This window comes from Aquila chrysaetos, chromosome 10, assembly GCF_900496995.4.
Source record: "Aquila chrysaetos chrysaetos chromosome 10, bAquChr1.4, whole genome shotgun sequence".
In the NCBI taxonomy this organism is placed as follows: Eukaryota; Metazoa; Chordata; class Aves; order Accipitriformes; family Accipitridae; genus Aquila; species Aquila chrysaetos.
Window position 1 is genome coordinate 40,938,535 of NC_044013.1, and position 12,374 is coordinate 40,950,908.

General features: G+C 45.5%; 1 protein-coding gene across 1 annotated transcript; it reads right to left on the reverse strand.

The window, feature by feature from the left end:
• Nucleotides 1–6,256: 6,256 nt before the first annotated feature.
• Nucleotides 6,257–12,374, reverse strand: C10H17orf64 (chromosome 10 C17orf64 homolog). Its single transcript, XM_030029460.2, has 5 exons — nt 12,303–12,374; nt 11,402–11,530; nt 10,234–10,409; nt 9,619–9,718; nt 6,257–6,624 (listed from the first exon to the last, which is right to left on the reverse strand). Exons 1-5 carry the CDS (start codon nt 12,372–12,374, stop codon nt 6,445–6,447), a joined length of 657 nt encoding a protein of 218 aa, XP_029885320.1. The 3' UTR covers nt 6,257–6,444.

A 12,374-nucleotide genomic window follows, 5' to 3' on the forward strand; every position in this document is an offset into this window, starting at 1 on the left:
TGCTCCCCCTTACCCCCCGCCCTGCTCCTTATCGTAACGTGTGTAAAAGTGGGTGTTTGGCTGTATCTCCTTTTTAACAGTAAGTGAGGGCAAGGCTAGAAGTTGAGTTGATCTGAACGCAGGTTCTGGGGTGCTGAACCTGGCTCGCAGTGTGCGTTCGTCGTCTCCTCTGAGTTATTTTGCCCGTGTTACCTTTATTCGGGTGAGTGCAGCCCTGGCGTGGGTCCAGGCTGGCTTCTTGGAGATGGAAGAGAATTGCACACCTCCTTGGAGCGAGCGAGCCCCCTGCGCTGTCAACTTCTACCTCTTCGCTACTTACTGCACCGTGTGTCCCCCCTACCCCAGGATGTGAGGACAGTCTGTATTGCTATTGGTTTAATTAATTAACCGTAGGGAGAGCAGGTCATGCAGTCAGTCTGCAAGTGTGTCTGGTTTATCCAGTGAACTTCAGAATAAATATTGGTTGGATAACTTCTGATACCATTACTGCCATTGTTACTGGAAGAAACTGTAAAAAGCAGACTAATTTTACTTGAGCAAGATGATTTGGTTTCCATAAATGTCTGATCATATAGCTTTGGGGGTGCTTTCGTTGTAGCTGGCCCTTCCGTTTTGTGTTTGATACCCTTTACTGTATATGGAGTTGAAAACATGGTTGCCTTTTCACCTGGGATCTTCTGATACTCCAGCAGTTGAATTAAAAAGCAGAAGCACTTACTGAACCCAGGCTATAGGTTTTGGTGGCTTTAGTTTTTCTATTCTATTTACTTAAATGAGAATTTTTAGGCAATGCACTCCCAAAATAGTTGAAGTGGGTATTTATAGTTCGGTAATTCGGACTATACTGTATCAGTGTGGTAGTGTCTGTGTGCGAGAACACCTTTAGCTGATGGTAGTTGACTATAATAAGATTTTAAAAACAAAAACTAAACCAGTCCCTGCGTACCCCCAGAGGAGGAATGTCCTTCCCTTTCCAAGGGAGGAGATTGTGCTCCGCAGCGTTGTGAACCCACCACCAGTTTTAAACTGAAATGTCTTGAGTTGCAAAGAGGAGCTACTTCTGGCTATTTCCATGGGCCAGACCCAATTTCCTGGTGTGCGCTCTCTAATAAGAGAGCGCTTGCATGGGGAGAGGTGCCATAGTTCATTTTGGTTCTGGCTTTTCCCCTTCTCAACTTGTTGATAATTCAGTTGACCATTTATGCAAGTTTATCTGGAAACTTCCCTAAAAGCTCACTGCCGACGAAGAGCCACGCGGCTCCCTCCGATCTCCGGCTATGTAAAAGCTCCTGGAAGGGGACTGTATCCCAGCTGCGCAGCGAGGCCGCGGGAGAAGGAGCAGGCAAGTTTCTCTTCCCTGTGTTTAGGAGTAGATGGGTACGGTCTAGTTTCTCCTGGTCTATGGAGCAGGTCTGTAGTGAGACTTTGGGTGGGGTGGTGGTTCTTGTGTCTTGTAGTGGTGTCCAGATCCAGGGAAACCCTTTTTCTCCCAAGCCTCCACATTTCACTGGGACAGGGCAGTCTGGGAGCATTTCCAGCAGAAAGCAAATGGCACGATGAAGTTGTTTGTGGTTCTTAATGGCACTTCTGGAGACTTTTACCTTTGACACACTGCAGGTGCCAGTTGCTCCATGTTTATCTGGGCCCTTGCTGTAATCCTTAATACTTGGGTGCTCTTGTGGGTACAAAGTGAAGATGTTCATACCAGCCTTTACGGGCAAACCATTACAGATGGTGGTTGTAAGCCACGGTGGTGATTGATGCAGCCTGTTGGGTACCTGTGAAGTGTGAACCACGGGAGGGTGGGAGCCCTCGTTAGCTGTCAGACGTGGCTCCTTCCCTGCTTGTTGGTCTTTTTTTCTAAAAAAAGTAGACAAATCTCAAGTAGCCAAGGGAACACAAAGCCTCTTGTGCAAGTAAGCAGTCACAGCACAAAAGCATCTCACGTGGCTGCCTGTGCACAGGAAGGGTTGGAAATTAGCATTTCTAGGAGCTTTTATTTTTAAATGGTCAGGTTTTTGAGTCATTTGAGTTTGTCTTCAATTTGCCTGTAGATGATCTATAATCCTCCAGTTGTGTGGTGGGCTCAGGCAGAGGGCTCTCCTCATTTCACAGGTCTGCAATTTCAATTTTCAAAGGAAAAATGCCTTCAAACACCGGTCCAGCTGTTAGGAGGCTGAGTGCAACTGAGAGGTGCTGCACCCTGAGGAACCCAGGTAAGGTCTGTGTGCCAGGTTCACCTTTTGTAAAACAAGGATGACTCCAGAGGTGGTGAGCCTGAAGTCCTCAGGGATGTGGCAGTGCCTTTGCAGTTGTGTAGCCCAATATATTATATCCATGCAAATTAAATGGGTGAAAGATGCAAATTAAATGGGTAAAAGATGCAAGTCCCCGGGTGTCTGTGTGTGTTCCTGCAACTTTCTCAATTCTTTCCCTTTTCCCCAGGGAAACGTTGACATTTGGGGAGTGCTGAAGCCAAACTACCAAGCACAAAGCAACAACAGGAGACTTGGTAAATAAGTCTGTTCGCTTCAGTTGGTGTGAAGGAAGAATTAACAACAGCAACCCAAAACCTGCTCCTGCCCAGGTAAAGGTAACCTGCTGTTAAAAACAGAGGTATGTATGAGGCTGTACTGCAGTTTTATGGGGAGTTAACAAATCAAGCTATGTAAAAGCTGCCTCCCAGTAATGACTTTCTTCCCCTGGTTAGTCTGAGCAAAGTCCAAAACCCTGACATCAGCAACGAACGCGCTCTTCCTCATGCTGACAAAATGTAACCACAATTCCCCTAAAACTGGCCTGAGGCGAGCTGCTGCAGGGAAGCTGGTTTGTTTCTGGGTGGTTTGGGGTTTGGGGTTTTTTTGGGGTTTTGTTTGGTTGGGTTTTTTTTTTTTTAAGCATTGAGGGAAATGCTCCCTTGGACTTTCTGAAGCACGCAGAGCTCTTTCTGTCTGGCAAAAAGTCTAGTGCATCTCTGACAGGGACGGCTCCTGTCCTTGGGGATGCCTGTCCCAGCGTGGCTGACTGCCATGAGGTGTCACTGCTGCAGGGCCATGGGCAGCACAAGTTCTGCTTATTCCTGACATCTTTTGTTTCCCACTGAACAAAGTTTCTGCTTCCTGTGGTGCAAAATGTGTGCTTTACTGCCCTGAATCTTAGCTGTCAACATTGGCATCTGCTTGCATCTCTTCAGGTTGTGGTTTGGTGGGGGAAATGGGGTTTTGAGTCTTTTTTCTTCTTTTTTTTTTTCCTTTGGTTCTACATTATGTGTTGACACTTTATAAAACACATGAAAACCTTACTTTGCTTAAGAACCAAAGCCAACGTTGTGCAACACTTCCATGAATTCCCTGATGCTCCATTTAAATGGAAAAGAGCAAATGGCCCGAGTTAGGAAATGTGCATTGAGTGCTACAAGCCCTACAGTTGTGCAAGTCTGCTGTGGTAGCACCACTGCCCGCCAGCTTCCAAAATTAAACAGCAGGAAAAAGCAATCCCTCTAATATTGCATGAGTGCCACTGATGCATCCTGTAGTTTATTCCAAAGGTTTTCTTATTGTACATTTAGAGCAGGGACCTCAGAAGGTGAAATCTTGTCTCTTGCCTTTCTTTGCTTACATCATCTGGTCAGGAAACTTTCTGAGGTTATTTCTGGCAGAGCTCGGTTTTCTTTGAGAGCCTTCCTGTCACTTCTAAGTCACCTCAAGTCCTACTGGAAAAATTGTAGAATAATCCAAGTCTTGAGCAGGCTTTAATCTTGCTCAGTTTCGTCTTAAGTAAGTGTGACATTTTGAGGGCATACGGTATTTTTCTGATGCAGCTGCATACGATACTACATGTGGTTTATACAGTGTGTGCTGTGGAGAAAGCTCAGAACCTTTGGCTGAAAGAAATACTCTGTTATTCTAAGAAAATTCCTCGTGTTCTCTGCTGAACCAGGTCTGCACTACACAAGTGGTTAGGATCCCCCAGTATAACTGCATGTCTGCTCTTATGTGCAGTGAAACCCAATGCAAGAAGCAGGATCTGTTGCCCAGTGAAGGCAACGCGTGACATCCTCCTTCGCAGCTTCTCATGAACAATTTTCTGTGTACGCTTGGCAGCCGTGCCTCCGCGGGCAGCACAGCCAGGGACTTTAGTCTCTTGCCAAGCTCTGTGGATGGTGATCCAAGATGCCATTTAAAAAGGAAATCTGTTCTCTTTATTCTAAAAACAGCCTGTGTTATCTGCCCTTCCCAAGGGATCTAAGAGGGATTTTTCTTGCTTGGATTCACATCTGAAGACAATAAATAAGCCCCCTACCCAACCATCTGATTTTTAGCATGTAGGAAGGAAGGATCTTTGGGGTTTTTTTACTGGTCAGACTAAAAGATTTCCATGCCAAACTATTAATGTTTCTGATGTTTTCTTAAAACCTGGATTCAATGGTAAATCAAATCTAGCCAACCCTGAAGCCCAAACCAGCCAGTTTTGTTACTATTTTCTCTTCTTGCTATTCCTATCCTGAAGCATTAGCTCTCAGATGAGTCTCTTCCTGCAGCAGCAGTCAAACAGGGCTACAGCTATCTCAGTCTGGATCAATGGATGGCAGCTGCTGCATCTGCCAAGAACACTGATGTGTGTATGGGCTCATGGCCATTATTTGCCTGCAACAGTTAAAAATGTCAAGTGTATGTGTAAAAGTTATGAAACTTTTTTTTTTTTAACCAGAATATATTCTGTACACCGATCTCTTCCCTTCTTCTTTTCTTCCCTCCTCCCTGGTCAGTATGGCTGCTGACCATGTGGAGGGTTTGTGTCATGTGTGTGTATGTTTGAGTAGAAACGAATGGGGAACAGACCCTGCTCTCATCAGAAGGTTTCTGCCGTAGCAGGAAAGGAGCAGCTGCCTGCTTCCTTACAAATGCTCTTCTTCCATTATTGGGGTTTATACAAAAAGAATGAGGTAGTAAAGGTGGGTCTGATACTTACACATCCTTGATCAAGTCTTGATGCTGGTGCACAGCTGTTAGGAAACTCCAGGATAATAATAAACTAGATCACATGGTTTAAAATAGTATAACTTTCATTTTGCTTGGGTCTAACCTTGTTGCTATGATGCTGCAAGTATTTCGGTATTTTGTGGTTTTGGGAAACCATGGAGACTGTCTTTATTCCCTGCTTTTTGTTCAGGTGATGATACTGTATTAATTGATTTCTGTCTTTCCATTGATCTCTGAAGTTGTCTGGAACCTTAAAAACAAAAAAACCACAAAGTAAATGGAAGGCATAACTCCTGTGAGAAGCTCTGTTTCCTACAGGAGCTGGTGCTGGTGTGCCCAAGATGTCCTCTTGGGGCTTTACTGTGTGGATTCTGCATATGGTTCAATTTCACAAATACACTGTCACTAGAAATACATAGGAACACCAGGCTCCTCATGATGGCTTGCTACCCGGGCTCTCAAGCAACCAGCAATCCCAAACCCTTGCTATGTTCATTACATTTCAATTGCACTAATTTTTAGTATTTTATGTACTTTGTGTGTCTGGTGCATTTATCTACGTAAGAATTGGTTGGGTGGTATTTTCCCCATTCTTACAGGGGAGCAGACAAGCGGAGGAGGATTGCCTGGAGCCGAACAGCCGGCAGGTTAGTGTGGGACTCCTACTCAACCTCCCAGATCACGCTGTCTAGCTAGCTCTTGTTTTTTGACTTTTAGTTTATCAATTTGGATTTTAAGTGCTCCCTCAGAGCTGTTACATACCAGATTGGACTTTTTTAGAGGTAAATAGACTGGGGAGAAAAGAGATGAAAAGCAAGATGGTTATGAGCGCATGAGAACTCCCACAGGACATGTGATTGCATTTTAGCAGCTTGAAAATAGGCTTATGTGGGACAAATCCTCCTTCCGCAGGCAGACTGTGGCACCTGTTTGTGGCAAAGCCGATCTCATCAGTAATTGCTTTTAATGTCCCTTTTTTGTTCCTCCTTTGGGGTTTGCGTATGCCGGAGTTCTGGCTGAAGTAAACAAGCTGCCAGTGACTCTGGTTAGCAAACACGCCTGCCACAGGTTAGTCTGCATTTTTGCTCCAGAAGACAAGCGTGTGTGGCTTTGCTAGGGTGGACCCAAAGGCAAACCACAACTATGTTTTGAGCATCCAGGTGGCTACGTAAAGACACACTAATTAACGCCAGCTGACATGGGCCAACAAAGGGATGTCTTCTCCTTCCTTACTATTGCCTTATGCTATAGTAGCTTCTCTTGCTGCTGTTTTTCCTACCCCCATGTCTCTTCTGAGGCAGCAGTTAAACCTGCCCAACTCCTCTAGCTCCACCACTGATCACGTCTTCACCTGCTGATCCTTTTGCAAAAATCCCAAGTGTAGGTGGCTCTACTTGAGCAGGAAAATGCTTTTCCTGCTTGGTGCCAATATGACACTGGCTATGTGATTACCTCTCATCTCTCATTCTTGCTGCTGGGTGGGGACTTTGTGGGTGTGTTGGTGGTGACTGTCTCCTTGACCAGGGTGTTCCTGCAGGTCTCTTGTACCTCTGCAGAGACCCCAACTGATGTAAAGGTGCTTCAGTTTCTTTTCTTCGAGTCCTGGAACTGAATCTGGGTTTTCTGAAGGACAGCGTAATTGCTTTTAAAAAAAAAAAAAAACAACAAAAAAATAAAACCAAAACCACTTCTAAAGATATTTATACGAGCAAACACCACACACTGACTCATGCTTGGGCAATAACTCTTGCTTAACCATGGTCCTGTTGGGTGGCAGCAGCTATGAGCTGAGAAATGACTGTACTGTCTGCACAAATCTTTACCCTGCGAAGTGTTTGTTCCTCGCAGCTGAGTTCTGAGGCTCCATTCCACCCAGCAGCGAGTCCTGCTGGCCTCTCCAAAGCTGTGTTTTCTGTGCTGTCTCTGTTCCCCTGAGTTGACACCCAGCCCAGCTCAGCTATTTGTGCAGCCCAGCTCACCCAGCCCAGTCTACCCCAGCACCTAAAAATCTGCGTTTGAAAGCAAGAACCCTTCTCAGCACGCTAGTGAGAGGACTGTCATTTTTCAGGCACTTTGGGGAAGATGGTCAGTAGCTGACAGTGCCGTTTGGTGGCTGTGTTTGAACCAAGGCTCAAGTGTGTGTAATGGGACGTGGGTGCTGCTCGGCCCCACTGGTGGGGGTGGGGGGCTGTGGTCGGGTGTGCGCTGCCACTGGATGTCACTGTCGCCTTATGGCACTCTGTGCACTGGGAGGATGGCTGGGGATGGCGATGGGTCCCCGCGCTGAACATCCTAAGGGTGGTGGGCTGGTACCATGGAGCTGGATGGAGAGAGGCTGTCTGCGCTGTGCATCCTTCTAGGCTATCCCAGGGAAAAATAATTTTTGTGTTGCCAGTGGTCATGCTATTTGACTTAAAAAAAAAAAAAAAAAAAAAAAAAAAAATCCAGACCCTCAGATAGCCCAGGAAACTTATTTCTTTACTCTCTCAGGCTGAGACATGGGGCTGATTTCTACAGCTTTTAGCAGCGTATGGGAGCCAGCAGATTGCAAAGGAAAATGATGCTCTGTTTTAGCTCTAAGCAGACAAGTGGGGCTGGGCTGGTCTTTTCAGTAAGTCTGAAAACAGAGAGTTGGGACCAGTATTAAAATTCAGATGTGTAGTTTTGGTATTTTGTTTTTTTAAATTCTAAAATAAAGGGCCTAAAGTCTCAAATGTAAGGGACGGGGATGTAGATCCCCAATTTTAAGGTGACTGTTGAGCAAGCCTGCTTGCTAGCCTCTCTCCTTTAACAAAACTCACAAAATTATCAAATTACCATGCTGACAACCTCAATCGCTTACTAATTACATATTGATTCTGTTTTTTTATGCTCACTCATCTAAATAATGAGGCATTTCCAAGTAATCTATTTCTGTTGTGCCGAGCGTGCTGGTCCCCCCTGGATCTACAGCCTGTTGTTTATGCTCTAGCAGGGAGCCGACTGCTGTTCCCTTCCCACAAAGGGCAAAGATGCTTATTTTTCTCCCACTTGTCTTGCATAACAAAAGACATTTGTCAACCGTTACATAACGGCAGAATTTGTCGCTTCTTATGTCGGCCTTTTTGGAGGCAGCCTCGTCCCCAGTACCGCGCAGCCGTAGCCGGCAGGCTCTTGCCGACTGCAGGTTGGTGCACGCTCCTCGGCACGCGCCGGTGCATCCTGATAGCGCACGACGCAGCGTGACTAATGCTTGTCACCCACCGTTTGGTTTTTGCCTCCCCTCCTCCCCCCCCCCGCTTCCTTGGAAAGGAAGATGTGGAATTGTGTGTTTTGGTTGTATTACTTATTTAGGGGAGCAAAAGGATGGGAAGGCATTTGGGGGGGTTATTTGCTTTTTAATACTTGTTCCAAGGTGGCTATGAGGAGCTACCCTCAGCTACATGCCCTGCGGGAGCAGCGGGGCTTGTCCTTAGCCCAGGTCATGTCCTGGGCTTGGCCAAGCCTCTGAGAAGGGCCATGCTGGAAAAGGAGCTCGATTTCCCCCTCCACAGCGCTTGCGAGTTTAAGGGAGCAAGAATGCCTGTTGTCGCCTGCCTCCCGGAGCTGCCAGTTGCTTTTTTAACATCTCCCGATTCATCTCGGGCGTCTCATGCCAGCAACAGGAATTTGTGTTTGTGGGTTTTTTTGTGGGGTTTTTTTTCTTTACAATAGGTTTGATTTCCTTATTGTTAGGATATCTTTTTAGAGCCTTAAAAATAAATAAATGGTTTTGCTTCCCTGTAAACTAAAAGCAAAAAAATGTGTGGCTGGCTTCCCTCTTTCTCTCTAACTGGAGAAGAGAGCTGTTTACCTGCGGCCTCAAACTTATTTATGGCCTTATCACTGCCAGCTATCAGATGACCACAGCTCCCTTTTTAATGCTAAGCAAGCAGTGTCCCAGTAACCCAACAAGGTCTTGTCTGCTGCCATTTTCTAATTTACTCAAAACAATTTCTTAGTTGACTCCTTTTTTTTTTTTTTTTTTTTTAATTGTAGATCTGTTTTTAATTATTTTTTAATAAACTTAAAGTATGTGTTTCTTGTGGAACTTTGAACTTTCTGGTGTACTCGGCCTTTGCTCAGGAGATATGTTTATGGATGGCTATGAGTGTGCTTAAATGGGTTAACCCTTTGGAGTAAGTGTTCTCGGGAAACTGTTCATTACAGTTTCCTTGTGTAGCTGATGCTCAGGCACAGAAATTGGCTTTGGCAAATGCAGGCTTTACCTGAACTAGTTGCTTGTTTCAAACTTTAACTCCTATACCATCAGATAAAACTATGGATCAGATTTGGTCTGTAAAGCATGACCAGAAACATGGGATCAACAAAGAGCTCCAAAAATTGTAAACCACGGTGCTGGGGACACTAGCTCAGTTTCCCAGAGCTAGCCAGGGAAAGCTACTGGTGGCTGCAATAGCTCAGTGCCAATGTTATGGTAGGAGCAGGCCATGAATTTGAATTTGCAGGATTCACAGCCTTTTGATAAACAGACTTTTCAGTAGCAGGCTTCTCCTTTGACATGGATCAAACCACGTAAGCTGCGTGGTACAGTTATCCCCTTAAAGTTAGTACAGCAGGAACACCTTACGGGGTATTGACTTTCCTGTTTGCTTACCAGAAACTTATCCATTTGGTTGTTCTTGATGTACTTATACAGCTTCCGCAGTTGCTTTGCATCCATGTCTGAGAAGAGGGAGACAAACTGCCAGAACATCCTTGGAAAAAGACAGACACGTGGATTGTGCATGTGAGTACAAACTTCGTCCTCTTCCACATTCTGCTCCCTAGTTCTGACTTGGCAAGTGTAACCACTGACATATCCTTTGCACAGCTTTCTTTCTTTTTTCTCCCCCCTGCCCCCCTTCGCCCCCCGCACCCCCAGTCTTACAAACTTTTAAAGAACTGCTCTTCCCTAAGCATGGGAAGAAGGGTTATCCGTCAACTCAGGTGGCTACATAGGAGCCCGTTTACTTGCAAAGGGTTGTTGCTGATGGGCAGCACATTGGAATTGGCCTTGTGCTGGGCAGGCTTAGGTACCACATGGCCTCTGCTAAAACTACCTGCAAGATCTGTGAGTATTGGGCAGTTAGAACAAGCCATACAAATCTCCCATAGATACCCAACTTGATCTCCAGTGCCTGGAAATGTAGGGCCAAAGTACATGTCTAAATGCCTGCTGGGAGCATCACTGGTGCAGTACCACTGGTGCAGGGCAAGAGGAGACCCTTACTTCTGCCAGTGCTTGACTTCCGAGGCTTTGCAGTACCGCTGGAGAAACAGATCGATGCGGTCCCCAATTATGGTCAAACTTTTCTTCGTGTACTTAATTTTTTTCTCTGTGGGGAGGTGCTGGGGCAAATGCAGTTTCCTAAGTGACTTCTTAAAGGGTCTCAAAAGCTCCTTGCACTGTAAAGAAAATGTGTTGGCATAGGTATTCAGCACTTTAAATCCAGGTCTCAGGCATGCCTTTTCACTAAATAAACTGTTTAAATAGCTGTCTGGGAAGCCCTGAAGGAGCGTTATGTTTTGATAAGTGTCTCCTGCGTGGACATGGGGGGAGCTGACGTGGGTCTTCAGCAGGACATTACTCTGCAGGAGTCGCTCCTGCACATTCCAAGGTTGGCGACACCCTGGGCGAAGCATGTCAAAGGTGACACGAATAGGGAATTGAGGGATATCCAAGACTAGGAATTCCTTTTTAACAGTGTAGGGCAAAAGGTATAAATTTCAGGCTACAAAACAGCTGCTGTTCTGCAGGGAGGGGGAAAGGGAACTGCTTTACTGCTTTTCTCACGCTCCTTCTTCCTGTGGCCAAACCTGGGATGTGTTGCAAACATTTGCACGTGACACAGGAGCAAATGCTGTGTCTGGATGCCCTCCCTTTTGTCCGTTTTTTGTTTGTTTGGTTTTTTTCTGTTATGTGCACTGGGCTGTGACTGGGGCTTTGTGTGGTTATGCCATGATGCCCCAGGAATGGGAAGGTTGTGTCCTGGTGTGAGATGGAGCTTTGTGGCTGTGGTGTAAGTGATGCAGAAGAACCAAACCACCATAGCCACAGAGCACATGGTGTCATGTGAAATGATAATATAGCAGTACATGTTTTGAAAAACTGAACAGTGTATATGGAATGTGATTATTTTCTCGTTGTTTTGGGGTTTTTTTGTGGTGTGTGGGTTTTTTGTTTGGTTGGTTTTTTTTTAAACTAAAAGTGCAATGTCCAGATGACTGGAAAACAATGAGGTAAAAACTTTCAGACATGGAAGAAAGCTAGAGAATGAAGTGTCTTGTTCTGCTTTTTTGCTCCCTCAGACAAACTCCTGGGTTTTATTTGCTCCCTCTCTCTTGAGAACCTGAGATGCCACTGACTTTCTACTGCTAAATTCTATTCAGTATCTCACAATTTTAAAGGTGTCCTGATCAAGGCCGTCTGCGCAGCAGATGAGTGGGGTCTTGCATGGTGGAGCAATCTCACTGCCCGTTACAAAGGCTGCCTCCTTCGCTGTGCCAGCCAGATCCTTCTCTGTGGTCTACAAATTGCCGAAGCCATAGGTTAGTCTTCCAGTTCATGCAAATCTTGCATCCTCTCTTTAAAAAAATGCTGTCATGGTTTAATCCTGTCCTAAGGCTCAGAAGCATTTCTCTTCCTGCCAAATCATTTCAGATTGGGTTTTCAGAGGTGCTTAATGAAGCTAGGTATTCAATTATAATTAAAAGTCTATAAGAATTAGGTGCCTACTTGAAGTCCCTTTTGGAAATCCTACCTCTAATAAATTACAAGGTAAACAGCCACTCGTTCCTAATGGCATTAATCAAATACGGGCTGGCAGTCACTTGTTAAGTGGAAATATGTGGTTACAATGGGCTCATTGTAATGCCACGCTGCTCCATCCGCAGTGTTTATTGATGGCAAAGGTACTGTGGCTGACCTGCTGCAAAGCCAGATTGAAAACAAAACAAAGTCCTCAGCCACTGAACTTGCACCTACCTGGTCTGGGGAGGGGGATGTTTTCTCTTGCAAAGGGCAATGGCTGTTTTCCCTGTGTTAACAGTTGTGTAGGTAACTCCTCCACTCATCTTTGGAAAGTAACACTTACATAACTGACTTAAACACAAGCTTATGTTGCCTTTTAAAATATGCTGAAGTGTGTAGGAAGAGAAGCCCTTTCCTCTCTGACATGCTCTGCTCCCTTGGAAGATTACTTTTCCGCAAATTTGATCCCAAACCACATTTCAGAGGTGAAATTGAAGCTGTATGCTGCTTTGCTCTTGCTACATGATGATCTCCCTGCCTGTGCTTACCTGGCCAGCTGTGCTGTCCCTGCTGCCGTCCTTTGCCCTGGCTCTGTCGACTTCCTCCTTAAAGCCCTCCAT

What these genes read in the sequence shown, in the direction of transcription:
- C10H17orf64 (XM_030029460.2), bottom strand. Translation starts at nt 12,374, where the DNA reads ATGGAGGGCTTTAAGGAGGAAGTCGACAGAGCCAGGGCAAAGGACGGC. An exon ending in GGGACAGCACAGCTGGCCAG is followed by an intron (nt 11,531 to 12,302) that starts GTAAGCACAGGC and finishes GGCAATTTGTAG; the next exon opens with ACCACAGAGAAGGATCTGGC. An exon ending in ACCAAATGGATAAGTTTCTG is followed by an intron (nt 6,625 to 9,618) that starts GTAAGCAAACAG and finishes TTTTTTTAAAAG; the next exon opens with CAATTACGCTGTCCTTCAGA.